This window comes from Salvia miltiorrhiza, unplaced genomic scaffold (genome assembly GCF_028751815.1).
Source record: "Salvia miltiorrhiza cultivar Shanhuang (shh) unplaced genomic scaffold, IMPLAD_Smil_shh original_scaffold_455, whole genome shotgun sequence".
In the NCBI taxonomy this organism is placed as follows: Eukaryota; Viridiplantae; Streptophyta; class Magnoliopsida; order Lamiales; family Lamiaceae; genus Salvia; species Salvia miltiorrhiza.
Window position 1 is genome coordinate 217,451 of NW_026651553.1, and position 25,220 is coordinate 242,670.

General features: G+C 38.7%; 7 protein-coding genes across 8 annotated transcripts; 5 read left to right on the top strand and 2 right to left on the bottom strand.

Moving 5' to 3' along the window:
• The first annotated feature begins 2,049 nt into the window (after positions 1-2,049).
• LOC131004704 (CCG-binding protein 1) lies at positions 2,050-3,762 on the top strand. The gene is made up of 3 exons (XM_057931429.1): positions 2,050-2,579; positions 2,998-3,071; positions 3,278-3,762. The coding sequence occupies exons 1-3, from the start codon at positions 2,345-2,347 to the stop codon at positions 3,590-3,592; spliced, it is 624 nt and encodes a 207-aa protein (XP_057787412.1). The 5' UTR covers positions 2,050-2,344; the 3' UTR covers positions 3,593-3,762.
• Positions 3,763-3,901: 139 nt separating this feature from the next.
• Positions 3,902-6,038, top strand: LOC131004703 (pollen-specific leucine-rich repeat extensin-like protein 3). Its single transcript, XM_057931428.1, has one exon. It carries the CDS (start codon positions 3,968-3,970, stop codon positions 5,795-5,797), a length of 1,830 nt encoding a protein of 609 aa, XP_057787411.1. The 5' UTR covers positions 3,902-3,967; the 3' UTR covers positions 5,798-6,038.
• A 686-nt stretch (positions 6,039-6,724) lies between these two features.
• LOC131004705 (uncharacterized) lies at positions 6,725-10,522 on the top strand. The gene is made up of 9 exons (XM_057931430.1): positions 6,725-7,213; positions 7,970-8,158; positions 8,383-8,459; positions 8,591-8,681; positions 8,759-8,953; positions 9,039-9,295; positions 9,577-9,667; positions 9,783-9,999; positions 10,091-10,522. The coding sequence occupies exons 1-9, from the start codon at positions 7,016-7,018 to the stop codon at positions 10,300-10,302; spliced, it is 1,527 nt and encodes a 508-aa protein (XP_057787413.1). The 5' UTR covers positions 6,725-7,015; the 3' UTR covers positions 10,303-10,522.
• A 720-nt stretch (positions 10,523-11,242) lies between these two features.
• On the bottom strand, positions 11,243-13,132 carry LOC131004708 (putative F-box protein At3g23950). Its single transcript, XM_057931432.1, has one exon. It carries the CDS (start codon positions 12,668-12,670, stop codon positions 11,441-11,443), a length of 1,230 nt encoding a protein of 409 aa, XP_057787415.1. The 5' UTR covers positions 12,671-13,132; the 3' UTR covers positions 11,243-11,440.
• Positions 13,133-13,179: 47 nt separating this feature from the next.
• LOC131004706 (uncharacterized) lies at positions 13,180-17,320 on the bottom strand. The gene is made up of 6 exons (XM_057931431.1): positions 17,146-17,320; positions 16,042-16,313; positions 15,269-15,920; positions 14,968-15,167; positions 14,342-14,586; positions 13,180-14,160 (listed from the first exon to the last, which is right to left on the bottom strand). Exons 2-6 carry the CDS (start codon positions 16,311-16,313, stop codon positions 13,403-13,405), a joined length of 2,127 nt encoding a protein of 708 aa, XP_057787414.1. The 5' UTR covers positions 17,146-17,320; the 3' UTR covers positions 13,180-13,402.
• A 3,353-nt stretch (positions 17,321-20,673) lies between these two features.
• On the top strand, positions 20,674-22,181 carry LOC131004710 (protein DMR6-LIKE OXYGENASE 2-like). Its single transcript, XM_057931436.1, has 3 exons — positions 20,674-21,310; positions 21,392-21,719; positions 21,806-22,181. Exons 1-3 carry the CDS (start codon positions 20,841-20,843, stop codon positions 22,058-22,060), a joined length of 1,053 nt encoding a protein of 350 aa, XP_057787419.1. The 5' UTR covers positions 20,674-20,840; the 3' UTR covers positions 22,061-22,181.
• A 230-nt stretch (positions 22,182-22,411) lies between these two features.
• LOC131004709 (protein DMR6-LIKE OXYGENASE 2-like) lies at positions 22,412-24,272 on the top strand. Of its 2 annotated transcripts, XM_057931434.1 has the most exons (3): positions 22,412-23,178; positions 23,468-23,795; positions 23,871-24,272. In XM_057931434.1, exons 1-3 carry the CDS (start codon positions 22,667-22,669, stop codon positions 24,123-24,125), a joined length of 1,095 nt encoding a protein of 364 aa, XP_057787417.1. In that variant the 5' UTR covers positions 22,412-22,666; the 3' UTR covers positions 24,126-24,272. The 2 variants fall into 2 exon arrangements, with proteins under 2 accessions (XP_057787417.1, XP_057787416.1); XM_057931433.1 differs by having other exon boundaries at positions 22,566-23,178; positions 23,468-24,272.
• Positions 24,273-25,220: the final 948 nt, after the last annotated feature.

Consider the following 25,220-nt stretch of genomic DNA (forward strand, 5'->3'; position numbering starts at 1 on the left):
AATCAATGCTCAATGCTCGTTGAATCTTGTTACTCACGATATATCATGAACGATAAAAAAAGTAACATCTTTTTTATATTTTAAAAGTAATATCTTTTGTATTCAAACAATGTTTTAATTATTAGTTTAAATGCCACATAATAAAAGTCTGGCATCCGCATATAGCTAATTGCTGTCGAAATTTTAATTCAACCAAATTTCAAAATATTTAAATTTATGTATTAATTAATAAAAAATTCTTGATCTCATACAAATCATAATCTCATACAAACAATTTTTTTCTCACAAAATATTATTAACACTCGAGTTAATAAATTTCTAAATACACACCGGCAAAAATAAAAGAATTGTATTGAAGACACTAATTATTTTATAAATTATTCATTAGATTATTACGAGCATGACCAAAAAATTGCAAGAGAAAATAAAATCACTTATGCAAGGCATATTCTATTTGCATTCTAGGAATGCACCAAGTGAACTCAGAATCTTCATATAATTTCTATATCAACTTTGTGTCTCCAACGTCGTCATAATTAAATAATTCAATGCATTTTTTGTATTTATGAAGGTCGGGCTATTTTAGATTTTTTTAAAACTTTGGGTCTTTTTTGCAAATAACTTGAAAATTCAAACTACTTTTTGTATATTTTAAAGTTCAGGTCATGTTTACAAATAATTTCAAAGTTCGGACCATTTTTACAAAGATTTCAAAGTACATGCAATTTTTACAAATGACTCACAAGTTTAGGTTATTTTTTCGTATTTTTTAAAGTTCAGTCAATTTTTATAAATAACTCCAAAGTTCAAGCTATTTTTTATATTTTTAAAAGTTCGAATCATATTTACAGATAGCTTTAAAGTTCGAGCCATAGACTACCATTAATCCATTATTTTTTAATTGTAGTCCAGGTTTTCCTATAAGATACATGTTCGTATGTTTTATTAATCTTTGGCTATAAAACTTTTTTCATTTTTTTTGGCTGAATTTCTGATCGACTTGAGTACTTAATGAAACACTTGTTAATTCACATTCACTCAACTGTTTATTTTGAAAGCAATGCAGCGGATAGATAGATAGGTTCATCTTTGCATACACGATTCCAAATTAATTGTTGAAGAAGCTAATCTATAGAGGCAAGTATCTCCAACAGAGTAGCAGCAAACTGCATTTGAGTCTCCTCATCTATAGTCAAGAATAGAGGAACATGAAGAAACACTGATTTTATCCCATTCTGCTCTGCAAATCGCAACGAGTGGAGTGGTAGTATACATAATTGCAACAAAAAAAAAAAAAACCATGAAATATGTGAACCAATTCTGGTTAAACCTGATTGATGAAATAAAGAGGTTAAAGAGGAGATGACCTCAGGCTTCAACCACTAGTCTTCTTTGGCTATACAAGAAAAACTGTGCTATACAAATATCTTATGCTATATTTCTTCAGCCTGTATCTATTGACATCTCAACATCTCACTATCCACAAGTGGAATAGATACGAAGCTCCCTTTCAAAAGAAATTTTGCATAAAAAATTGACTGATAATAGGCAATTCCATGTAGATATTTAGAGATAAGATTGAGCTTTCAACTCAATTTAAAAGTATCTTTACAAAAAGAAAAAAGAATTACTCCCTCCGTCCACAAATTAATGCCCTACTTGCCTTTAAAAATTTGTCCACAATTTAATGCCCTATTGTGCTTTTTGTACCCTTTTACTCTTTTTCTTTTCATATATTTACTACACTTTGCCACTAATGGACCCACCTTAAAACACTTTCATCATTTTTATATTCTATATTTACTACACTTTATCACTAGTAGACCCACTCACAACACATTTATCACTTTAGTCAACTATCTTTATCACTTTAGTCAACTACCCTTATATTTCATCCACATCACCTTTTTTAGCTTTCTTAGTCTCCGTGCCCATACCCAAATAGGGCATTAAATCATGGACGGAGGGAGTAAAAAAAAATCTTCCAAAAACCGTAGCTTTTTTCCTATTAGGGGACCCATCTTCGCCAAGCAAGCGCCCATTGTTTCACTTCCGAATCCTCTACGCCGCATCCTACTCTTCAAAATCTACGGCAGCCGAAATGCCCACCACATCACCCGCACTAGATAACCTTCCATCAACAGCCAATATTTGTCTGTCACCATCCCACCATAACCGCCCCGCCCCTCATCACCCCAGTTCCAAAACAAAAATCAATTAAAAAAATCTCATTCTTATCCAACACCAATAAAAAGGTCTTTCCTCAATAAAGTCTCTCACTAAAAAAACACGCAACACACACACACACATCACATGAAATTCTGATCGTTTGAAGGAAGGAAAGATGAATATGCAGACCGTGCCTTTGAATTACTCGGCAAACGCTTTCTTTGTTGAATCGAATGGTTTGTGGCATTGTTCAAAATCGAGAAGCGGCGGCTCTTGGAGCCCTGCCGTTTGCTGTTCCGTTTCGAGAAACAATACTTACATCCCAAAGCTGGAGCCGTTCAGCAGAAACAAGATTGATAGAGCCGTTAGAGAGCCCCCTTTGATTCAGAAAGCTGAGAATGAAATCGCAGGCAAGTTTTCTTCTTTGATTCATAGTTTGTCGGTTTTATTGCAACTTCTTGCACCCTTTCAGCGATCAATCAGTATGCTAGAACTTTAAAGCCGTTTTTAATGCTAAACTAGGTTTTGAATCTATTTTGGATCGGTAAATGTACAAGTGCTTATGTGTGTGACTATGTATGTGTGTATTCTAGATTCATTTGTCAGTACACAATAGATGTGTAGATTTAAGAATTCTGTGCTTTTTTCTCAAAAAAGAAAAAGTAAAGAAGAATTCTATGCTTTCATTGTTTGCAGGTATGGGGTTGAGTTGACCTCTATATTAAGTACAAAATGAAGTAATTAGTTAAAGATTTGTTATGTAACTTATGTTGATCTATTTTTTTGATGGTATTTGTAGATTTTGATAAATCTTGATGTTCAATTCAGATTATTGTGTGACGCTCGAAGGAGACGACTCTTACAGCTGCTGGCAGGCCTATTTTGAACTCAAAGATCTTGAAGTATGTTCTTGAATTGGTGAATTGTATTTTTTTTTCTTGATTCTTGAAAACTAATTGAAAAGACGATGCTTGCAACATATTTATGATTAGTCTAATTCATCACCTGTTTGATTTCTAAGTTGCTGAATGATGATGTATGGTCACAAAATACTCTGTTTTATTCAAGAAATGGTCTAATATCCTTTCATTTTGGTGACATGATCCAGAAAGAGTCACCCAAGGAAGAGGTGGAGAAGCTGATAGTGGAAGCAGGTGGAGTAAAATCACTCATCAGCTGCGTGCATGGCGTTGCAGGCATTCACAAAGCTAAGAAGGAATGTGTCGAATTGCGAAAATCTACAAGAAATGTGAAAGCAGAAGCTTCTCCCTGTCCGATCCCGGATGGATTGCCCAAGACCTCAGAAGAGCTCGAGGAAGAAGAGAAAGCTCGTATGCCCGATTCGCCTTTCACCAGACTCCTCAGAGCTAGAGGAAGATGCTCTGCTCGGTACTCTCAGCCACACGAGCACGAGACACATTGACCTTATAACTCTGTTTCTTTTGTATAAAGCTTAGGTTAATATAGTAGTGAAATTACATATGGTTTGATTGTATAGTGAGATGGGTGTGATTGATTATCTTTGTAATATAATATGTCACAAATGACAGGGAAGGTGTATAATATGTTGAATAAATAGAGTTTTGTTGATCATAGACGTATGTGGTGTAAAGCATGCGATAATAACGGTCTATATTTAGAGGAATTGAGAAAGACAAACCTCTCAAATCTTGTGGTGGTGAGAGGAAAATGGTGGTTCCATAAACTAGGCTTTTTAGCATGCATAAAACACGCAGGTTTCTGGTTTTCTTATTGCAATCCACAATAAGCGGCCTTGGGCTTGTCCTAGGGGGTAGGAATGGAGAACCCTCGGAGAATGAATGCTTACGGCTGCTTTCTCATCGTCTTCTTCACCTTATCGTGCTCTCGCGCATCCGCTCTCAACAACCCTGCCAAAAATAACGAGTTCGTACCAAACGACAGGCTGAAGCAGGCGCACCACGCCTTCCAGGCATGGAAACAGGCCATCTACTCCGACCCCATGAACTACACCGCCAACTGGGTCGGCCCCGACGTCTGCTCCTACAATGGCGTCGTCTGCGCCCAGGCCCTCGACGACCCTAGCCTCACCGTCGTGGCCGGGGTCGACCTCAACCACGCGGACATCGCGGGACACCTCCCCGATGAGATCGGCCACCTCAGCGACATCAGCCTCCTCCACTTGAATTCCAACAGGTTCTGCGGGATCGTCCCCGACAGCATCAAGAAGCTGAAGCTTCTCTTCGAGCTGGATCTGAGCAACAACCGCTTCGTCGGGCCGTTCCCGGAGGTCGTCCTCGAGCTGCCTCAGCTCAAGTACCTCGACCTCCGGTTCAACGACTTCGAAGGCGAGCTGCCAGCGGAGCTGTTCGATAAACCGCTGGACGCCATCTTCTTGAACAACAACAGATTCAGGTCGAACATCCCTGAGAATCTTGGGAACTCCCCTGCTTCCGTGATCGTGCTGTCGAATAACAACCTGATGGGGTGCATTCCCCGCAGCATTGGCAAGATGGCCGGCAATCTGGATGAATTCATCCTGTCGGAAAACAATCTGTCGGGATGCATGCCGGAGGAGGTCACTCTGCTGAACACGACGGTGGTTTTCGACGTGAGCAAGAACAGGTTCGTGGGGGACTTGCCGAAGGGGATGGAGTACATGCAGAGGTTGGAGGTGATCAACATTGGTAAGAATGAGTTCAGGAGCAATGTGCCCGAGAGCGTGTGCAGCTTGCCCAATTTAAAGAACTTCAGCTACGCCTATAACTACTTCGACGCCAAGGATGCGAGCTGCAGCCACGAGGCCATCCAGGAGGTGATGTTCGAGGGCCAAGGGAACTGCGTCGCGGGGGAGAAGGAGCAGAGGCCGGAGGAGCAGTGCCGTGACAAGTTGAGCAAGAAGGTGGATTGTAAGGCTCAGGGCTGCCGGGAGCCGGAGCACGGGGAGTCTCCCAAGGGGAAGACGGAATCGCCGCCGCAACCTGAGGCGCTTCCGCCGCTGTCCAAGCCGAAGCAGAAGGACCCCTCTCCACCGCAACCTGAGGCGTTTCCGCCGCCGTCCAAGCCGAAGCAGACGGCCCCCTCTCCGCCGCCAAAGCCAGAAACTCCAGCGCCTGTGAAACCCGAGCCGACTCCGTCGCCTCAGGTTGAGTCACCGCCAGTCCACTCCCCACCACCACCAGTGCAGTCTCCTCCACCACCAGTCCACTCCCCACCACCGCCGGTGCACTCGCCTCCACCACCCGTCCACTCCCCACCACCACCGGTGCACTCGCCTCCTCCACCAGTTCACTCCCCACCACCACCCGTCCACTCTCCTCCACCACCAATCCACTCCCCACCTCCGCCAGTGCACTCTCCGCCGCCACCAGTCCACTCCCCGCCTCCACCAGTGCACTCTCCTCCGCCACCCGTCCACTCCCCACCCCCACCAGTGCACTCTCCACCACCACCAGTGCACTCCCCACCACCACCCGTCTTCTCTCCACCACCACCAGTCCAGTCTCCGCCGCCACCCACCCAGTCTCCGCCGCCACCAGTCCACTCTCCGCCACCACCATCACCTCCTGCTTTCACACCAATCGAACTGCCGAAGAACTTGGGCGCCCAATACCAGTCGCCTCCTCCACCTGCTATTCAGGGCTACTAAGAGCTTTGTAATCTCATTGATCAATCTACCTAATTGATCATGTCCTGTTGTCGCCTTCGCCTAAAGTAATGTACAACACGAACTCACTTTCTTAAGTTCTGCCGTCTCTATCCCTTTTCTTCTTTTTTCCTTTTTAGGTTTTTTCAATCTAGATTAGTTCATTCATTCTTACATATACGCAACACCATCAAAATAACCTTCATTCACTTCGATATAAAACGTTTCTTACGTTGTCGCCTCATATATATTTCTTACGTCATTATATATAATACAGAATCAATGTCGCATAATTTTAATATTGTGATTAGTGTATTATTTTTCGACAACAATATAAATATAAACACAATGTAAATCAAAATCAGAGATAACATTAACATAATCATGCTTATGTAATAAAGAATTGTTGAACTGAGCGGCCAATTTTCAACTCGAACGTGTTAGTGGTTCTTATTTAATAGGAGTAAGTTGTTTCAAATTTGAATGAAGGTATTCCGAAAATGGTTGATCAATATTGCTTGGCAGAATTAACAATCTCATTAATTGTTAAGTTTTTTTGGATAATTGGATATACAACCTCATTGTCAATTAATACAACCTCGTATCACAATAAATTTATCTATCTTCCATCTTATAATTGTACTGTAATATCGATAGTATACTAATGATATCTTTGTTTTACTAATAACACATATTGTGATATAGATCAAAGAACTATTATATATAGTCTTGCATGTATAAAATAATTATTAATATCTTTATGAATAGAATTACAAGTTCTTTCACATCTTATGATTCATAGGCCATTTTTGAACACTTTTTTGGCTAATTTCTTAGATTGCTTGATGTCACAGTTTTAAAACAAAACGATTTTTTTTCTACGCAAAAGTGGTTTTTCGCTTTCTTTTTCTTTCTTTTTTGTATTGTGAAAATGGAATTCTTTTATAACAAGCATTTCTCGCTTGGTGAAAACGATGGCGTATAGGAGTTAGACTCAAAACGACGCAGTTTGGATCTTCGTTGCCTTCAAGAACACGTTGAACTAACTAGATTTCCTGATAGCGGAAGACGGGACGGCATTTTCAATTCAAGCGGAAACACAAAAATAAAAAAATTCCCCAAATTAGTTTGAGTCCATCTCATTTCTCAATTCAATTTGTCGACAAAATATTGTTTGAATCCATCAAAGTAATACTAGTTAGTTTTATTAATTTCATCTTCATGGCTGACGACTCGAAGAAATCTGAATCTGAAGTGAAGCCCGAAGCCGAAGAAACTACCACCGCCGAGGCACAGAAGTTATCTCCGGTGAAAGAGGCCGGCGGCGGTGGCGGATGGGGCGGATGGGGATTTTCGCTTTCGTATCTCTCGGATCTTCAAAAAGCTGCTGCTGAGGCCGCTGAAGAGATCTCTCGCAATGTATGTGTTTTTGCGCTCAGAAACCAATTGTTTCTTTCAGATTTTTCTCTTCTAAGAGTTTTACTGGCATTTGTTTCTGCTTAGGTTTGTGCTTGTCTTGCTTAATTTTGAAATATGGATAATGGTTCTGATGTAGTTGATAGTGGAGTTCGCGTGAGATCGGTTTACGTGAAACGGTGAAAGTATTTAGTTTTATTGTTCTTCCTTCGTTTGGGAACTTTGTTCGAGATGAGAAGTTATCTGGATCTTAAAGCTATACTTTAAGGGCTTACGTTAGCTGTTAATGTTCATGGGATAATGTGTTTAATTGGCTTCAAAATTTGAGTTTATCACGACCTCATTTTGTATATTACGTTTGTTGAGCTTGTATATTCTATTTTATTTTTCTGGAGTGGCTTGCTTCTTCTTTAATACAGGGATAGACTGGCAGTGTGAATGAGAACCCATGATGCAAGATATATCACTATATTGTGCTATTGTGTATGATAATAATTGGCACAAACATGTCTGGGCTCTGGAAATGCAGTCTTTAATGTTGTTCTGAGGGTTCCTTCTAATGTTAATGTTCTATACTGGACAAAATTGGCTGGCTTGGAATTATGAAATATCCAATCAAACGTATATATATACCTTTCAAGATAGATAGTGATTCTGGCACATAATGCATAACACTTTTAAGCTTCTATGTTGACACTCCATTCAGTTCATACGACTTTTTATCTACTTTGTTTGAGTTGTATGCCATTGTAAATGTAGGCTGTTGAGGCTGCCAGGACAGCAGCAAAGACCATTTCAGAGACAGTTGATGAAGATTCAGAATCTTCCAAGGAGGATAATACAGAAGTGTCTGCAGCGGAAGAGGAAACCGATGATGAGCATGATAAGCAGCGGAAAGAAGCTCTGGATAAACTAGAGAAAGCCAGCGAAGAATCCTTCCTTAGCCAAGTGGGTCATGTGAAAGATATATATGTACATATTAATATATATAAATTCTTATTTGACCTTTTCTAATTCTCTCCTTATACTCTTCACCTTCTTTCTCTTAACATGACATGACCATCTGTTCAAGATCTTATATGACTTTCAGGAAGTATTGCAAGAGTGTACCCATTTACTGTTTGCAAATGCTAGCTCGATATTTCATATGCAATTGCATGCTGTAAATGCAGGGTTTGAAGGTTATTGATACATCTGTGGAAACCTTTGCCTCGGGGGCTTGGCAAGCTCTTGGATCTGCATGGAAAGGGTGAGCAACTCTACTTTACATAAGACACCGGTTATTAGTATCTTACATAAGATATTTTATTTTGTGCAAGAAACTGCACAGAAGAAGTACTACCAGTTGCTGACCCCTTGGTCATTTTCAATATCTCCTAGGATTGAGAATTCAGCTACAAATTTAGCTGATTCAATTCAACAGGGCGGTCTACCTGGCTCAACTGGTCCAGTTGCACCATCCTTATTAGAGGTTTGGCTAGTGTCTCGTTTCCTTCTAAATTTCCAGAGTTCTTTTCTGTTTTCTCAGTTTTGCTTATGTTAATGCAGACTGGAAAAGCTTTTACTGCTAAAGGTATGCATGTGCTAGAGCAAGTTGGAAAGGACACCATGGATCTTTTAATTTCAGAAACTGGGATCCTAGTTGACAAGAAATCTGATGGTAATGAAGATGAAGATCAATTGTTTGAAGAAATTTCATTTGATAGGTGCTTTTACATTTATGGAGGTCCAGAACAGTTGGAGGTATCCTATAGCTTCTACATATCCGTTTGCTATAAATTTAGTTCAAATTGATTGTTATAAAATGTTTATCTTATCTTTCCCGTAGGAGTTGGAGGCACTTTCCAACCACTACGCACTGTTATACAACCGAAGAAAGGCTAAACTATCATCAGAAGAAAAATCTATTTATGATGGGAAGTTGAAAGAAGTCCAAAGCATATTTGACTTAGGCTCTGAACTTGATGGTAATGTTATATATTCAGAGAAAGGGAAGGGAAAAGAGGCTGGAAATGATGACAGCATGAATGAATTGAAAAGGTTGCATGATTCCAGTGTTCGCAAGGCTGCTGAATTGGCTGCTGGGTAAATTCCTCTAGACATTCATCTGTTATATTTAGTATCATCAGTATTTTCTATTTTAGGTGTAAAACATGTCATATTATGGCTTTAAACTTTGATGAGGTTGAGGGAGTCTGCTGATTGTTTGTGTCTATTATAGTTATCAAACCCCCTCATACATAGTGTCACAAGTATTCTTGTTCTTTTTCCTTACATTAGCATCCTGCGTACATTTTTTTTTTAAATATTTGGGGTTGAAACTAGACATTCAACTATGGAACTAAAGCACTTCTAATATTTTGCAGTTTCGCAAGTGCTTTGGCTGGACTGGCTCCAAATGACATCATTCAGCGAACTTCTGGAAGGCTTGATAATATTCACTCAGAGGGTGTCCATGTATGCAGATGAGTTGTTTTAATTACCATTTTAATTGCTCAAGTAGTAGTCCGCTGAATGGTTAAAAAGTTCATGTATTATTTTATATGTATTCATCCTGTACTTGTCTTTACAGAGGCTTTCTGAAATTTGCTGTTTTGCGGTAACTCAACTTCTGATGCTCGGGAAGTCCATCATATCAAATGCAAACAAAGTTCAAGATGAAGATATTGAGGAGGAGACAGTGAAGATTGATTGGCCTGAGGATTCTATTGAACGAGCTAAGATTATCAGAACAAAGGCACAATCAGTGACAGAAAACATGGAAGCGGTCTGCAATGGTTTCATTACTGGTAAATATGAGCTTTGATTTCATTTTTCCTTAGTTTATAGCTGGTGATTTCAGAAAGCATGAACTAAAGAATGTGCTTTTGCTCTGATCAGGCATATCAGACGTAGCAGAATCCTATTCGGCAGCCATCAAAAGTGCTTCTGCTGAGTCGCAAGGTCTTCTTCCTGAGAAGTCGATCCAGGAAAAGGCGAGTTTGTTCACTGATAATCTCCGAACTGATCACAGCACAGCAGTGGGTAAAATGCAGGATGGACTCCAGTATTTGACGTATTTGGTTATCTCTACCTCAATGCCTGTTGCTTGAAAGTGAGAAAAATCTCGCAAAATGCATACAGGACAAAGACATTCCTCTAGTTGTATCTGTAAATACTAATAGTCCCTAAATCTCAGTTCGATTCGCCCTGCACCATTATGTAGTAACTTCATTTTACACGTATCTTGCTGCTGTTGGCGGGCCATTGCTATTTCCACTCCCGCTGTTTTATTCAAGGGAAGAAAAATACATCTCATGACGTTTGCAGTCCCATCTTTATTGCTATAAAGATTACTTGCTAGACCTTTTTTTTTTCTTATTATCACGAACAAGAAAAGGAGGGAAGACCACCATCCACAAATGCTGTGGGTTTTGTTCCACTCATGAGGGATGAGTAGGGATGGCAACGGGCCGGATCTGGCCAAAACCAGATCCAGATCCGTTTTCATATATCAGATCTAGATCCAGATCCGTGGATCTGAAAATTTTGGATTCAGATCCATCAGATCCGCGGGTCCACGGGTCCAGATCCATGGATCTACTATTTTTAAATTAAATTTAAAAAAATTCACAAAATCAACAATATCTAATTTTCATCATGAAAAATATAACATAAAATACTTTATCTAATTACTTTTAGTTTTTATTCTTTTGAATATAATTTATTTATTATTTTTAATTTAGTTAATATTATTAGTAAACTAAATATAAAATATAAAAAATATATATAAAATAAAACGGATCCACGGTCGGATCTGGGCCGAATCCGGATCTAAAATATCAAGAACCAGATTCAGATCCGTTTTCAAAACTGAGATCCAGATCCGTTGGGTCCAAAAAATTGAGATCCAGATCCGTAAAAACGAATCTGGATCCACGGATCTGGACCGGGTCCAAGATCCACTGCCATCCCTAGGGATGAGCAAGTCCCTTGCAGCTCTAGCAATGGTATGAGCTACATATTTAGCCTTTCTACCAACATGCTTAATTAAAATCAGTAAACAAGATGTCACATAAATTGGCAATAGAACAACTTTATCGATACACATGACATGTTCTAGTGAAATACTCCCTATTCAATGAAATAGCGACAATCAACGGGAATAAATTCTAAAATGTTTCCCTATCTATATTTTGCACAAATGGATTATGAGGTAGTGATTTGAGTAAACAATAGATAGAGATAGAGCTAAGAAGCATCGATGATGTGGTTGGAAGAAGCAATGAAGAGTGCAGTAGGCCAGGGCTTAAAGACAAGAGGCATCACATCCCATTCCAACCTGTAAAAAATGCCGTCTCTGTGGTCGCAGCGACAAGGCACAACCTCCAAGCACGCAGACGAGAGCTTGCAAGTCACCAGCTGGCGATCGCACTTGAGAAACACCACGTCGCAATCCGTGGGATTGAACGCCACCCACCGCAGGTATCTCCGCGCCTCCGCCAAAGCCAGAAACTTCCCCTGCACCGACTCATCGCTCGACCAAAAATGATCATGCCTTATCACATGATTCACCATCCACTCTCCGCCGCTCATCGTCCACACTCTCAAAGCTGGATCGTACCTACTCACCTCGTAGTAACTCAGCCGCCCGCACGAAACCCCCAGCCTCCCCCGTATCCGCCTCCGATCGTTAGGTAGCTCCGAAACCCTAATTATGGCCGTTCTCGGGTTGTACCAGAGAAGACCGTCTTCCACCATCCACAATATGCTGCCTTGGTAAACTTGCGTGGTTTTGGTCGTGAAGGAATCGAAGTGGGTGGGGCAGATGACGTGGTTGGGCGACCATTTGGCTGTGGTTGAGCAGTACACTTGGAATACTAAGAGGCCCGAGGGGAGGAAGCCGGATGCCAGAATCTGGACTATCCAGAATGTTCCATCGTCTTCGACCATGAATCCGACGACTGGATATCTCGGTCCATGTCGAGGAGGGTGCGGAAGAGTGATCCATGTGAAGGTCAAGGGATTGCACACGTAGTACGTATCAGATAACGTGTCTCCTTTTGATCCTGAAAACAGCAGCAGGTCGCTGCTGCATCCGATCAGCTGCAGAGAATGTGTCTCCCTTTGCAGCTTTTGGAGTTGGGATGTGAAGAAGTTTAGAGGGAAAGTGAAGGTTTGTTGGTGTTGGAATGGGGGAAAGAAAGGGCCTATTTGGCAAGGGTGGTTAGATCCTGGGATGAAACCGATGTAGAAGAGAGCGAATGGTGGGGAGAAGGAGGAGCACTGTTGTTGGCGCGACGCGTAGCAGTGGGGGAAGAAGGGATCGGTTATGAGGAAATTCCATCTCTTGTTCACAGATTTCGCTCTGAAGATTGAATTCAGCGGCAGCCTTTGGAAGATTTCTAGCAAGAGGTAGTCTGGGAGATCGTCCATGGTGGAGGTCATGATCAGCTCCTTCTGCCTCTCGTCTTCCTCCATCACTCGCTCGCTCAGCGCTGATCAGAGAAACAGTTGAGAAACTAATCAGCGATTGCAAATTAAGATGAGCTAGAGAGAGGGGAGTTGAATGCATGTGTACCGGAGTTGTGATAGATGGTGGAGTTTCTGCGGAGAGGGAGAGTGAAACAAGCGAGGAACGGAGTCACGATGGAACAGGTCTCGGCGGAGAAGACGGTGGAGATGGCAGCGGCCGAGTTCGGCCTCCGGCGCCCCCTCAAAGAAAGGTTTATCATTTTGTTCTTTTCAGTAATACTTTGTCGATCAGAGACATGTACTGTGATAGGGTGGTTAATAAATGTGTCAAGTTTTATTGGATAGAGAGTGCCATAGATATGTTCGTCGCTGCCAATGAGGTTTCTGTACAATTTCAAGGTTTTCACCTTTTCATCATATTTCTTGAGAATGTTGTTTTGGCACTTACTGGTAAATTACAATTTCTATGAGACCTATGCAATGTGAGAGAGAGAGGGAGAGAGAGACAAAACATGTTATTAAAACTAACTACATTTCAATTATAAATATTAAATTATAAAGAAATACAAACCATAAACCTGAATAAATACATATTTACCTGCCATGCAACAAGGTACATTAAAATTCAAGTTATATTTCAATTTACATAAAAAAAAATGGCACAACATGCACAGCGTAGGGTTACAAGTCAGAAGAATATAATTTGAGGTGTTGGAAGTAGTGAATAGTGATGGATGATTAATCGATTTCAATTTCAGCACCACCACTCTCAAGGTTACTTCCATTAAGGTCGAGACCTTCACCAAAATCCCCAGCTTCACCGTCTCTACGCCTGCGCTTCACCAAAGATTGCTCCGGCTCTGTAGCGTGCCCTTCGTCCTCCTGCATGCTTTCACGACCAATATGCGTATCCAACTGCATCCCTACCCAGATGGACAACAAAGCAGCACGGTCGCGAACTAAAGAATCAAGCGGTGGACAGTGTAGCATCTTAATCAAGGCCTGACTGTACTGGAACATACTCGTGGATGGCGCAACACACCCCTCATTGCGACAGAATTTGATCATTTTGAAAACGTGCTCACACAAGTTCCCCGTCTTTGCCCGACTGCAATCACAAATCGCATACTCTGAACCAGGGTTCCGTACTAAATGAGCTGTATTCTGATCGTTCAACCCGATAACTTTAGCACGTTTACCATCAACGATAACATTGGCATCGGGGATCCTTGTAGATTGCCTCCATGCTGTCGGACCACTCATCCACTCATCCTTCCGGTATCGTGCAAAATCCTCTTTACTTGAGAACTCATCAAGCCAGAAAAAAGAATGCACTTTAGTCACTAGCTTATTTACCAGCCAATCAGCACGTTGGTATACACTTTGGTCTTTCTCATTCAATAACCTAAGATTCAACTGTTTGTGATAAAACTCCATTGCTGCACATGTCTCTTGGCTGGCAAGAGGAAGAGTTTTCAGAGCATGCGTCCACGTACCTAGTCAAAACAGTCGTATGAGAATAAAGTAGAATCCTTTTTCGACAGTTGAGAGTAACATAACTTGAGATTTCTTAGGGTAAGAGCGCCGGATTTGAGTTACCATCATGTTTCATCATGGGACCAAATTATAAAGTAAATACTGCATTTACAATTCTTTGGAAGGTAGAAAGACAATTACCTATTCTCGGATACCAAGTTGCCTTGAAGTAGTCCATGAACTCTTCAGCATCCACAAAGCCTTCCATGAAATCTTTAAATGCATTAGCAGTATCAGTTCCTTTGCAGATTTTATTAACAGCCTGACCGAGCTTTTTTGATATTTCAGCACATGTTTCCATATCTGAGCATCTCTTCATCAAATTTTTATGCCATGCATGACGAACACGCCAGAAGCATATCAGTACTGAGCACTGAAAAATTTCCCTAGAAACAAAATCTCCAAAGTATCAAGCACTTGAAGAAGAAGGGTAGGTCATTAAATAAACAAGAAAAAAAGTAAGGCAGATAACACTGCCCACCTGTTCGTTATCCCAATAAATTCATTAAATAATTAAATCTAAAATTTCCATTTGAACTGAACATGAAACCTAGAATGATACCCATAATGATTTCTCCACCACCAAAAAGCTGATTCTGTAACCTTTGAAGTAAAAGGAGCAACTTACAGGCACTAAAGACAAGCAACAAAATTAAGAACCAAAAGCTTCCAGACTACAGAAAATATCGAGATATTCAGATATGGGACTTGAACATACAACTTGTATAAGGAAAACTGACTTGAGAGATGAAGACTTCCAGGCATACCTAATTGCTAGAATATCAGCAGAAGGCTCATCCACAATAAACCCAGCTAACTTCCACGTAGGATCTTTTGCAAGAATTCTATTGTGGAGGGCTCGCATCCATCTGTATGTATCTCTGCTTGCAAATCTGGGACTAATAATCCAAGCCACCGGGATAGCCTTGTTTTCTGAATTGAAAACAACAAGGCTATGTATAGGATACTGAATTTTATGCAATAGGAAAATGAAGTTAGGTGCAAATTATTCGAGCTACTGAACCATATTTAGACCGCTAAACAGAAGGATGATAGAGGGAGATAAACCTTCAACTTATTTGAACCAAATCTTGAATCATAAACCAAAAGGCGGCAATTTCCGAATTGGATCATTTGTTGCAATTGCCACTCAGTTTGAATTCCAAGCGTTAGTGGGTCAGAATCGGAGAAGTCTTCGTAAAAGAAAACGTCAGTCTGGTGGCTTTCAACCCACATGCTAATGCTGACTGCATCATCTTCATCAAGCTCGTATGTAGATCGTCTAATATTCCTCTCTTGCCTTCGAACATATCTATGGGTCAAAAGGTCATCCCTATTACATGGACCTCCTTGTTTCTCTACTGATTGATTGTGTCTCTGCATGATGGTTTCCACAGAGACCCCAACATAGAGGAGAGACAAGACCCGAAGGCGGAGTTCTTCCGAAATATATGGAGCATACATTGCACGAGTACCTGCAGCTTTCTTGTCTTGTGGACCATGGCACGGCAATCCTTGCTTATCAACATGCTTCTCTTTGTTATATATAATAAGTGCCACAGAAGGCTCTGCAATTAAGCGTTTAACAATAAAGTGGCAGGTACAGCCCCTTTTAGTATTTGGTCGGCCAGCGGATTTATTTTTCGCAACATAAGTACTCCTACTAGGACGTACAAGACCACCTGTTCTATGATCGTCTGGACCAAAGGAGCACCAGTACCTATTGAAAGCAAAAACATCACGTTAAGGATATAAAGCATATAGTGACCAGGAATAGCATTTACATTACACGTCAATTAAAAGATATGTAATAGTTAGGAACAAAATAGCTTTAAACATACAATATATACTCGAGGACTCCATCAACTTTAGGTTTATAAGACGTCTTTGGAGTTCTTCTCCTCCTTGCCTCAACATGGAATCTAGTTGGACACTCTTTATTATTTGACTCTCCCCTGACAAAATCATCAACTCTGGCAAATGGTATCAGAGAAACTCTGTCTATAGTATCACGCCAACCTTCCACCTTGGACCACACAAGATCAGTGGAAGAGAACTCCAACGATGGAGGATTCTGCACAGGCAAGGAGAGAATCTCATCCCATCTAGCCATCTACAAGGCAAGAATCAACAGTATACTTTAAATTTGATCAAATAACAGATTAATTTTCAAAACTGCATTACAAGAGGCCAGATATGTAAATTCACCAAGCTTAAAGAAGTGCAAAGCCCCAGCCTTGGGCCAGAAAATCTCTTTTATAACAAGCAGTCTTAACAAAGACATCAAGACTAAAATCTAGATACCTAAGGCACAACTGAAATGCTGATACTCGAGCATCTACATTGATAAAATTGTGCCTGCTGCAACTATCATTTTACTGGTCTTGTACCAAGAATTTGCGACCACATAAATAATCTTGGCAAAATCTTACCATCGAGAAGAGATCTACTGCCCAGCAATTAACTCACTGAACCAAAATTTCTACCATCTGTAAGAAATGAACTCATTTCTTGATCAACAAATAATACCAATACCAATTCTCTGATAAATTAAAAATGTAACTTTCTAAATTTCATCTAATTTCACATCTGATTTTCTCATTATTGTTCAAATAATGCCTCAAGACACTTTCCAGACAAAGTCGCGCACCAAAGTGAACAATGACAAACTCAATATTACAAACAACACGAAATGTAGCTCGGAATAATATTCAGTTCCCAGCTGCAGAATAAAATTAATTTTACGGAAGAAATAGGTAAAATGGCGCGCAAAATTAACAGAAAAATAGCAAAACATTCAAAGAGAAAAGCAGGGTAGCAGAAGTGACTAAATTTCTAGAAAGAAAAAAATAAGGGAGAAAAAAATCAATTGGCGGTAATCATCATTCAACAATTACAAAGATTACACAAAAGTTGAAGAACAAAACAGCAATAATTTAACAAACCTTTTAGAATTCTGATTGTGAAAGAATAGGCGAGGGCGGCGCGGCGGACGGCAACCGGCAGCTGGGGACGGCGGCGGTGTGAACGGCAAATGGGGGCGTCGGGGCCAGGGGGCAGTGAGAGGGTGTTGTTTGTGCAGTCTTTGTGCTGACTGCTGTGTGCGTGAGTAAGTTAGGGTAATTAGGATTTAGTTTACAAATTTAGAATTAAATAAATATATAATAAAATTATATGTATATTATATTTATACTTCGATTAATCGAATTAATTCAATTCAATCATCAGATTAATTGATAACCTAACTCGGGTATAATTTAGTTCGTACCATATAATAAAATTATATGTATATTATATTTATACTGCGATGCACGGCGAACATAGTTTTGCATAAAAATTAAACGATGTAGCATGTGTATCGGTTAAGCGATTAGAGGTTAATATCTAAAATCGAAGGTCTTGGGTTCGAGCCCATGTGGCGCGGCCTTTAAATTTCTTTATTTAATCATGTTAATTTATCAAAAATAAATAAATTAAATGATGTATCAAATAAATAAAAATATTAAATATAGTTAGAATATAAGTAAATGTAAATTATTTTTTCTTAAAAAATAAAATAATCTACATCAATTACTCAGTAAAGATCCTTAATTTTATTTTATAATTTTGAAAAGTATCATTTTTAATTTTCCATCTATTTGATGGAAAACTTTATTTTCTTTCTTAAAATTATAGAATAAACACATCATTCAAATTAAAAGAAACGAAGAAACAATAAAAAAATAGTTTTCACATCACAATATATAGTTTTAAAACATAAGCTAATCATGCATAAAATTAATTTTTTCTAAGTTAGCTCATTACCTATGTCATCTTATTAGAAAAACTTCAATTGATAAGTAGGAAAATAAATTATATTATTAGAATTTATTAGAATACTAATAAAAGAGTTGAATAATTATTTGATACCAATCAAATATCTGCACCCATCTTTAATTTAAGATATATATAGAATATTTTTTATAAATAAATTTTAATTTTTTAAAAAAATCATCAAAATATGAAAAGGAGAATATGAGAGAGAGAGAGAGAGAATAGAAAATTGAAGAATGCATGTGATGAAAGAGAGAAGAGAGGAGAGAGAAAATATATGGGATATGGGATTTGTTGAGTTTTATAAATACTCTTTGATTGATTCTTTAATTACAATTTTACCACAAACCGTGTTTTCATATAATAAATAGATTTCTCAAAAAAAAAGGTATGGTATTAGGCCTTGTTGGGCCTTATATTTTAATTGGAGTTTGATGGCACGACTATCGATCAATTGTGTAAATATCACAAGGCTGTTGATCATAAAAAATTCTACTTCATAGATTTTATTAAGGGTAATTTTAAACACTGGCCAATTTTCTAACTATAACCCCTTGTTTTAAAAAATTATAAAAATATTTATGATTGTACTATTTTATCCTTATAACCTCCATTTAAAATTTATAAATTAATAAATTTTAAAAATTGATTTAAATGAATACTATGTATAATCTCTAACATATAGATCGTATAACTCCATTCCTGAATCTATATAACATCAAGTAGGAGAAGAAAATGATAAATTACGAACAACAAACATCACCGTAATTTTTAATTTGCAGTTTCAAACAACAAATCTTAATTTGTAGTGTCAAGAACCGTTCTTGAAACTGCCGTAAGAATTCCTCTTACCAAGCAAAGTCTACCGAGAGTTGAAAAACTATGCATCACACCAATCAAATTTCCTTTATATGGAATCTTCCCTACCACAACATCAAGGCTGACATCACAATATCATATACCATATCCCTGCATATTCCATTGTTTAACAATCTCCACTTAATCAAGAATTCCAGAAAACATCAATACTCTTGGAACACAAAGAGTGAAGGACTCAAATCTGCAAAGAGATGCAATTGGTAGCAGAGAACAAAGCCTCAATTTCCCAGATTCCATGTGAACTACCTCTTTCTCTCCCCACTCAATTTCCCAAAACCAGTTCCAATCACGTCCTTAATAAATGAGGACAATAACAGATATCATTATTTTTTTCGTTTCACTTAGAAAGGAAAATATATTCAAATCACAAGATAAACGATTAGAAGATAACATTAAGGAATGAGAAAAGATGGGGAATTGTTTGTTTAGATTTAGGAGATGAGAAATGATTAATTGACAGGAATACTGTAGTTTCAACGGATATAGGGGGAGACTGGATCTGGAGAGTATGTCTGCGAAGAGTTTGCACCTAAAAAACGGGGGGCTATAAAGATATAACAGTAATTTATAAATTTATTGCAAATTTTAGATGGAGGCTATAAGGATATAATAGTAAAATTATAATTATTTTTATTATTTTTTTAAATAGGGGGTTATGGTGAGAAAATTGGGGGCTATATTTAAAATTACCCTTTTATTAAATATCTATGGAACACTTTTTTTCTTTTTAAACATGAATATATAATTTTCCTGGTAGATAAGTTAATATGCTCGTAATTGTATTGATGGTCTGATGCATGGATCCAATATGTCAAACTTGTTCAAGAATTACAAGCGATTTTAATATGTAAAGTGATGTTATTATTAATTATTTCATTTTATTTTTTATATGATCTATATTCAATTATTAATCTGTACGGGTGCAATAAATACAAGAAACTGAGTGCTCGTTTCCTGGTTTTCCCCTACATAGAATGCACATGGGTGTCTCTTTCTTATTTTTAAAGTCTCACTTTTATTGGATTTTGAATTTTGTTATGCTTTGATATATAATTTTAAAATAATTAACTAATGCTCACTAATTCAATTTAAATTTATAATTATTTTTAAAGTTTTTTTCATAATTGTTGAATTGAATTTATAATTTATTATTAGAGTTATCAATCAAAAGTTAGGATATGGAGTATAAACTTTTTCAAAATTTAACTTTAAGTAATAAATATGAATTAAAATTCATTATAATATTTTTTATTTTTATAATAAATAATTAATAATTGAACATATAAGACGCAATTAATTATGCAACATAGGGTATCATCGGCATATAATAAGACACAATTAATTGTAAACCGGATTCAAATATGATTTGGTGGGTGAAGACGAAAAGTCGAAAACACAATTCCACATCTTTAACATTGTTATCCCCGTAATAAACTACTCTTTCCGTCCATTAAAAGTATAACACTTTTATGGTTTTAATAAAATTAGTGGTGATTTTTATGTAATGGAAAAAATGATCTCATCATTTTTGAAATGAGTGGTTGAAATTGAATTGAGGGAGATTCTTTTATAAATAAAAGGTATTTATAAAGATAAATGATAAGAAAAAAATATGACTCCATGTTAAAAAAAAAGAAAAAAAAGGAAAGTGTCATATTTTTTATACACTCAAAATAGCAAAAATGCTATATTTTTTGTGAACGAAGAGAATAATAATTAGCGTCGGTCATCCGACCACATAATTCTACTTGTAGAAGTTCCAACAAGAGAGGGCAAAATCTGAGTGAATTTTAAAGCAAAACAATCCAACTTCAAAACAAAGACTATGAAAGGTACGTCACATTTCTGTCCAGGTTCAATGTATTTCATGAGATTATTATTACTCCATGTTTAGTTTTCTACTGTCACCTAATACTCGCCAAACATCTCAATCCATCTTCAGCTAGCCATGGGAGTAGTGGATCCTGCTTTCATCCAGGACCCGGAACACAGGCCCAAACCCGAAACACTCCAGGCCGACAACGTCCCGTTGATCGACCTCTCCCCGTTGGGAGCCCCGGAGCCTGCTCCGGCCGCCTTGGAGAGCCTAGTGGCTCAAATCGGCGATGCGTGCAAGAACTGGGGATTCTTCCAAGTGATCAACCACGGCGTGCCGTTGCATCTCAGGGAGAAGATGGAGCTGGTCTCGAGGGAATTCTTCGCTTTGCAGAAAGAGGAGAAGAAGAAAGTGGCCAGAGACGAGGTGGATCCTCTAGGATATTACGACACCGAGCACACTAAAAACGTGAGAGATTGGAAAGAAGTCTTCGATTTCACAGAGCGAGAGCCCATCATCATACCTGCTTCGCTCGATGACAGCCACGGGGAGCTCAAACAGATACGGAATCATTGGCCTCCTCATAATCCTCCTCACATGAAGTATACTTATACATCGCGTATAGTATTTTCATAGATGGAAATCTATGTGTAATGATTGATGTGATGATGATGATGATGCAGGGAGGTGTGCCTGCAGTATGCTGCTGAGATGGAGAAACTGGGGTACAAGTTGCTGGAGCTGATAGCATTGAGCTTGGGGTTGGAGAGGGAGCGGCTGAGGGCTTTCTTCGATGTTCAGACGAGCTTCGTCCGGCTGAATCACTACCCGCCATGCCCAGCTCCGGAGCTGGCTCTGGGGGTGGGCCGCCACAAGGATGCCGGGGCATTGACAGTTCTGGCTCAGGATGAGGTTGGAGGCCTCCAAGTCAAGAGGAAAACTGATGGGGAGTGGATTCTTGTTCAACCTACTCCTAATGCTTATATTATTAATGTTGGTGACATAATACAGGTGATTAGTTAACCATGTTTGTTTGTATATGGACATAACAAAATACCATATCCAGGATCATGACTATATATATATATGTTTGCCAGGTTTGGAGCAATGATAAGTATGAGAGTGTGGAACATAGGGTGAAAGTGAAGGCGGAGAGGGCAAGAATTTCGATTCCATATTTCATGAATCCTGCTCATGATACCATGGTGGAGCCTCTGGAGGAGCTGGTGAGCGCGCGCAATCCTGCAAAGTACAAAGCCTACAGCTGGGGGAAGTTTTTCGCCACGAGGAAGCTCAGTAACTTCAAGAAGCTTGATGTTGAGAATGTTCAGATATACCATTTCAAGAACTGATGTGAAGATTCTCTCTTTCCATTATCAGTGTTTTATGTATTGTGAAACTGCAAGGAATAAAATGACCCTTCATGTAAACAAGCATTATTTGCTGCTTATAAAGAGTTGCTATTGCTGTTGCTGTTTCCTCCACTCATTTAGTTTTTCCTGCTCTTTTTACAGTAACTCAGAATTAAAATTGCAAGAATGCACCTGTGTGGAATGATGGTCAAAATGTGTTTTAAGTCAAATCTTATGGCAAATATCCCACACATTTGCAATAAAATTATTGGGATTGGTTTACCTAACCATAACTGCTACCATGTTAATCATGCATTAAGTAGTAACAAACGAAGAAAATTACCACCATTGGCCAAATTGTTTATTAGTTATCTTGTTGCAGTGAGTAAATGGCTAACTTCTCTGTTCTCTCTCATCTCCTCTGTTATTGATCACAATTTTTGAACTTTGTTGGTGATGAAAGTGACATGAACAGAATTATTTACAAGAAAGTGAGAAAATTAATCAAATTCAGAGTAGGTGTTGGATTATAGTTCAAAAACTTGCACTAGTTAGTTACTTGTATCATACTTCACTTGCAAAAAAACAAGACACTAACTTCCTTAAATGAGTTGGCAAAACAGACATTCATCAGACCAAACAATTTCAGCCATGGGAGAAGTAGATCCTGACTTCATTCAACCCCTCGAACACCAGCCTAAACCAGAAAGTGTTGAAGCCCGAGGCATCCCATTCATCAACCTCTCCCCGCTGAACTCCCAAGAACCCGATGCAGCTGCCCTCGATCATCTAGTGTCGGAGATAGGTGATGCCTGCAAGATATGGGGCTTCTTTCAGATCATCAACCACGGGGTGCCTTCACGAGTCCGTCAGAGAATTGAGAAAGCATCAAAAGAGTTCTTTGCTCTCCCCAAGGAGGAGAAGAGGAAGGCCAGCAGAGATGAGGCCAACCTCTTTGGCTATTCGGACTTTGAGATCACCAAGAGCGTCCGAGACTGGAAGGAGATCTTCGACTGCACCATAGAGAATCCAACGGTCATATATGCCTCAGATGAGCCCGATGACAAGGAGCTCAAAGAGCTCACTAGTCAGTGGCCTCAGTATCCTCCAAATTTAAGGCAACTTCAATTCTCAGTCTTGTTTCTTTCTTGTGTTAGAGAAAATCATCTGCGAGTTAACTAATAAAATAACCATTTTGATATTGTGAAGATAAAAGTAGCTACAAAGATGAAAAAGAAGGTCAAATAAATACTTTCAAAGAAAGAAAAAAAAAAGTGACTGTGTTTTATCTTTTTTACTTTTAGTAGCTATCTTTTATCTTTACGGTAGCAAAACGGCTATTTTTACATATTACATCAACATATACACATGTCTGTATTCATACAGAACTAGTTTTTTCTGATGCAGGGAGATATGCCAAGAATATGCTGCAGAAATGCAGAAGCTAACTCACAAGCTACTAGAGCTGATAGCATTGAGCTTAGGCCTTAAAAAAGATCGATTTCATGGCTTCTTTAAAGAGCAGACGAGCTTCATGAGGCTGAACTACTACCCATCCTGCCCTGCTCCACAACTAGCACTAGGGCTCGGGAGGCACAAGGATGCCGGTGCCATGACAGTTCTGGCTCAAGACGACGTTGGAGGGCTTGAGGTGAAGAGGAAGCCGGATGGGGAGTGGATCTTTGTCAAACCTATGCCCGATGCTTATATTGTCAACGTGGGAGACCTAATCCAGGTACCCTTTCTTTGCACATTGATGAAGTCAGATTGTATGTATTGTTATGTTATATATGGTTTGGTGATACGGCAGGTTTGGAGCAATGATAAGTATGAGAGTGTGGAGCACAGAGTGACTGTGAACTCTGAGAAGGAGAGGTTTTCGATTCCATTCTTCTTGAATCCTTCACATTATGTGTGGGTGGAGCCACTGCACGAGCTGGTAGATGAGGAAAATCCTTCCAAGTATAAGGGGTATAGTTGGGGGAAGTTTTACGCAACGCGAAAGCTTAGCAATTTCAAGAAGCTTACCTCTGAGAACATTCAAGTGCACCATTTCAAGGTTTAGGAGATGCATATCTGAATCTTTAGTAGCTATGACCAGTTTGTCAGAGTGATCTCATCAAGTTTGCATATGTATCCTCTACATTTTACTAAGAATTTGAATGATTGATCTACACCATCCAGATTAATGAATCACTTTTAATTATTCTAACATTGAAGTATTTATGTTTTGTCATAAACTTTCCTCAGTGATTCTGTGAATATGCAAAAGCATATACCACTTCAAACATGAATTTTCTTCAAATCATTTTAACCAAATATTTATTCTAAGTCAATTATTTTCCTGGACAATGAGTAGATATCATATTTCTTGATTTCACAAAGGAGTATTTGTTTCTTAAGATATCATCATATTTGTTTGAAACTAACTACTGTTTACTCTGTTTATGAGCCTTCTTCCACGTACAAGCCTGAATTCAACTGAAGGAATTTATTCTAGCTTGTGTAGTTGTGTGTCCGTCCCCAAAAAATAAATTTAAATTAAATTCAGTATTTATATTCCATAGTCCTATCCTATCTACAAGCAGTTACTTTGAATGGATAGAATATATTCACCATACAAACTCAACATTGTTCAATTCACCAGTATATTTATATAAAAGAAAATAGCAAGATCATCAAATAAACTTCATCGAAGAGCACCTTACATCTCTGAGCGAGCTACAGACAGATCTTTCCTATTTCATAAGCAAAACAAAACTTCTCACTGCAAAACTTTTTCTGTCTTCACAAAAACAATCAAACAAAACAAGGAATGAAGAGTGCAAAATTCCCAACTATACATGTGTAGTTCTCTGTCTCTGTCTCTGTCTCCGACCAAAATTTAAGGAAGAATACCGACATATGGAACTGATGAAATTGTGTATTCACCATTTCCAGCAAGCGCAGAATTGGTTTGATCTACGACAAAGCCAAAAGCATCAACGAAATCGAACATAAACTGTACCATCATCTTCAGCAATCCAAAGCATATTTCCAGCCTCTGCATAACCATTGTTAATTTCAACAATTGTCTTTTCTTTTTGTTTGTGTTCCTACTTTTTCCGAGTGTATATTCTCTCTCTCTCTCTCTCCATAAATGATGTGTATTTATAGGTTT

Coding starts and splice junctions, on each gene's coding strand:
- LOC131004704 (XM_057931429.1), top strand. CDS start 2,345: ATGAATATGCAGACCGTGCCTTTGAATTACTCGGCAAACGCTTTCTTT. Junction 2,580..2,997: donor AGCTGAGAATGAAATCGCAG/GCAAGTTTTCTT, acceptor TGTTCAATTCAG/ATTATTGTGTGACGCTCGAA. Junction 3,072..3,277: donor TTGAACTCAAAGATCTTGAA/GTATGTTCTTGA, acceptor GACATGATCCAG/AAAGAGTCACCCAAGGAAGA.
- LOC131004703 (XM_057931428.1), top strand. CDS start 3,968: ATGGAGAACCCTCGGAGAATGAATGCTTACGGCTGCTTTCTCATCGTC.
- LOC131004705 (XM_057931430.1), top strand. CDS start 7,016: ATGGCTGACGACTCGAAGAAATCTGAATCTGAAGTGAAGCCCGAAGCC. Junction 8,682..8,758: donor TTGCACCATCCTTATTAGAG/GTTTGGCTAGTG, acceptor ATGTTAATGCAG/ACTGGAAAAGCTTTTACTGC. Junction 8,954..9,038: donor GAGGTCCAGAACAGTTGGAG/GTATCCTATAGC, acceptor TCTTTCCCGTAG/GAGTTGGAGGCACTTTCCAA.
- LOC131004708 (XM_057931432.1), bottom strand. CDS start 12,670: ATGGAGGAAGACGAGAGGCAGAAGGAGCTGATCATGACCTCCACCATG.
- LOC131004706 (XM_057931431.1), bottom strand. CDS start 16,313: ATGGCTAGATGGGATGAGATTCTCTCCTTGCCTGTGCAGAATCCTCCA. Junction 15,168..15,268: donor TTGGTTCAAATAAGTTGAAG/GTTTATCTCCCT, acceptor CATAAAATTCAG/TATCCTATACATAGCCTTGT. Junction 14,161..14,341: donor AACTTGGTATCCGAGAATAG/GTAATTGTCTTT, acceptor TGTTTTGACTAG/GTACGTGGACGCATGCTCTG.
- LOC131004710 (XM_057931436.1), top strand. CDS start 20,841: ATGGGAGTAGTGGATCCTGCTTTCATCCAGGACCCGGAACACAGGCCC. Junction 21,311..21,391: donor CATAATCCTCCTCACATGAA/GTATACTTATAC, acceptor ATGATGATGCAG/GGAGGTGTGCCTGCAGTATG. Junction 21,720..21,805: donor ATGTTGGTGACATAATACAG/GTGATTAGTTAA, acceptor TATGTTTGCCAG/GTTTGGAGCAATGATAAGTA.
- LOC131004709 (XM_057931433.1), top strand. CDS start 22,667: ATGAGTTGGCAAAACAGACATTCATCAGACCAAACAATTTCAGCCATG. Junction 23,179..23,467: donor CAGTATCCTCCAAATTTAAG/GCAACTTCAATT, acceptor TTTCTGATGCAG/GGAGATATGCCAAGAATATG.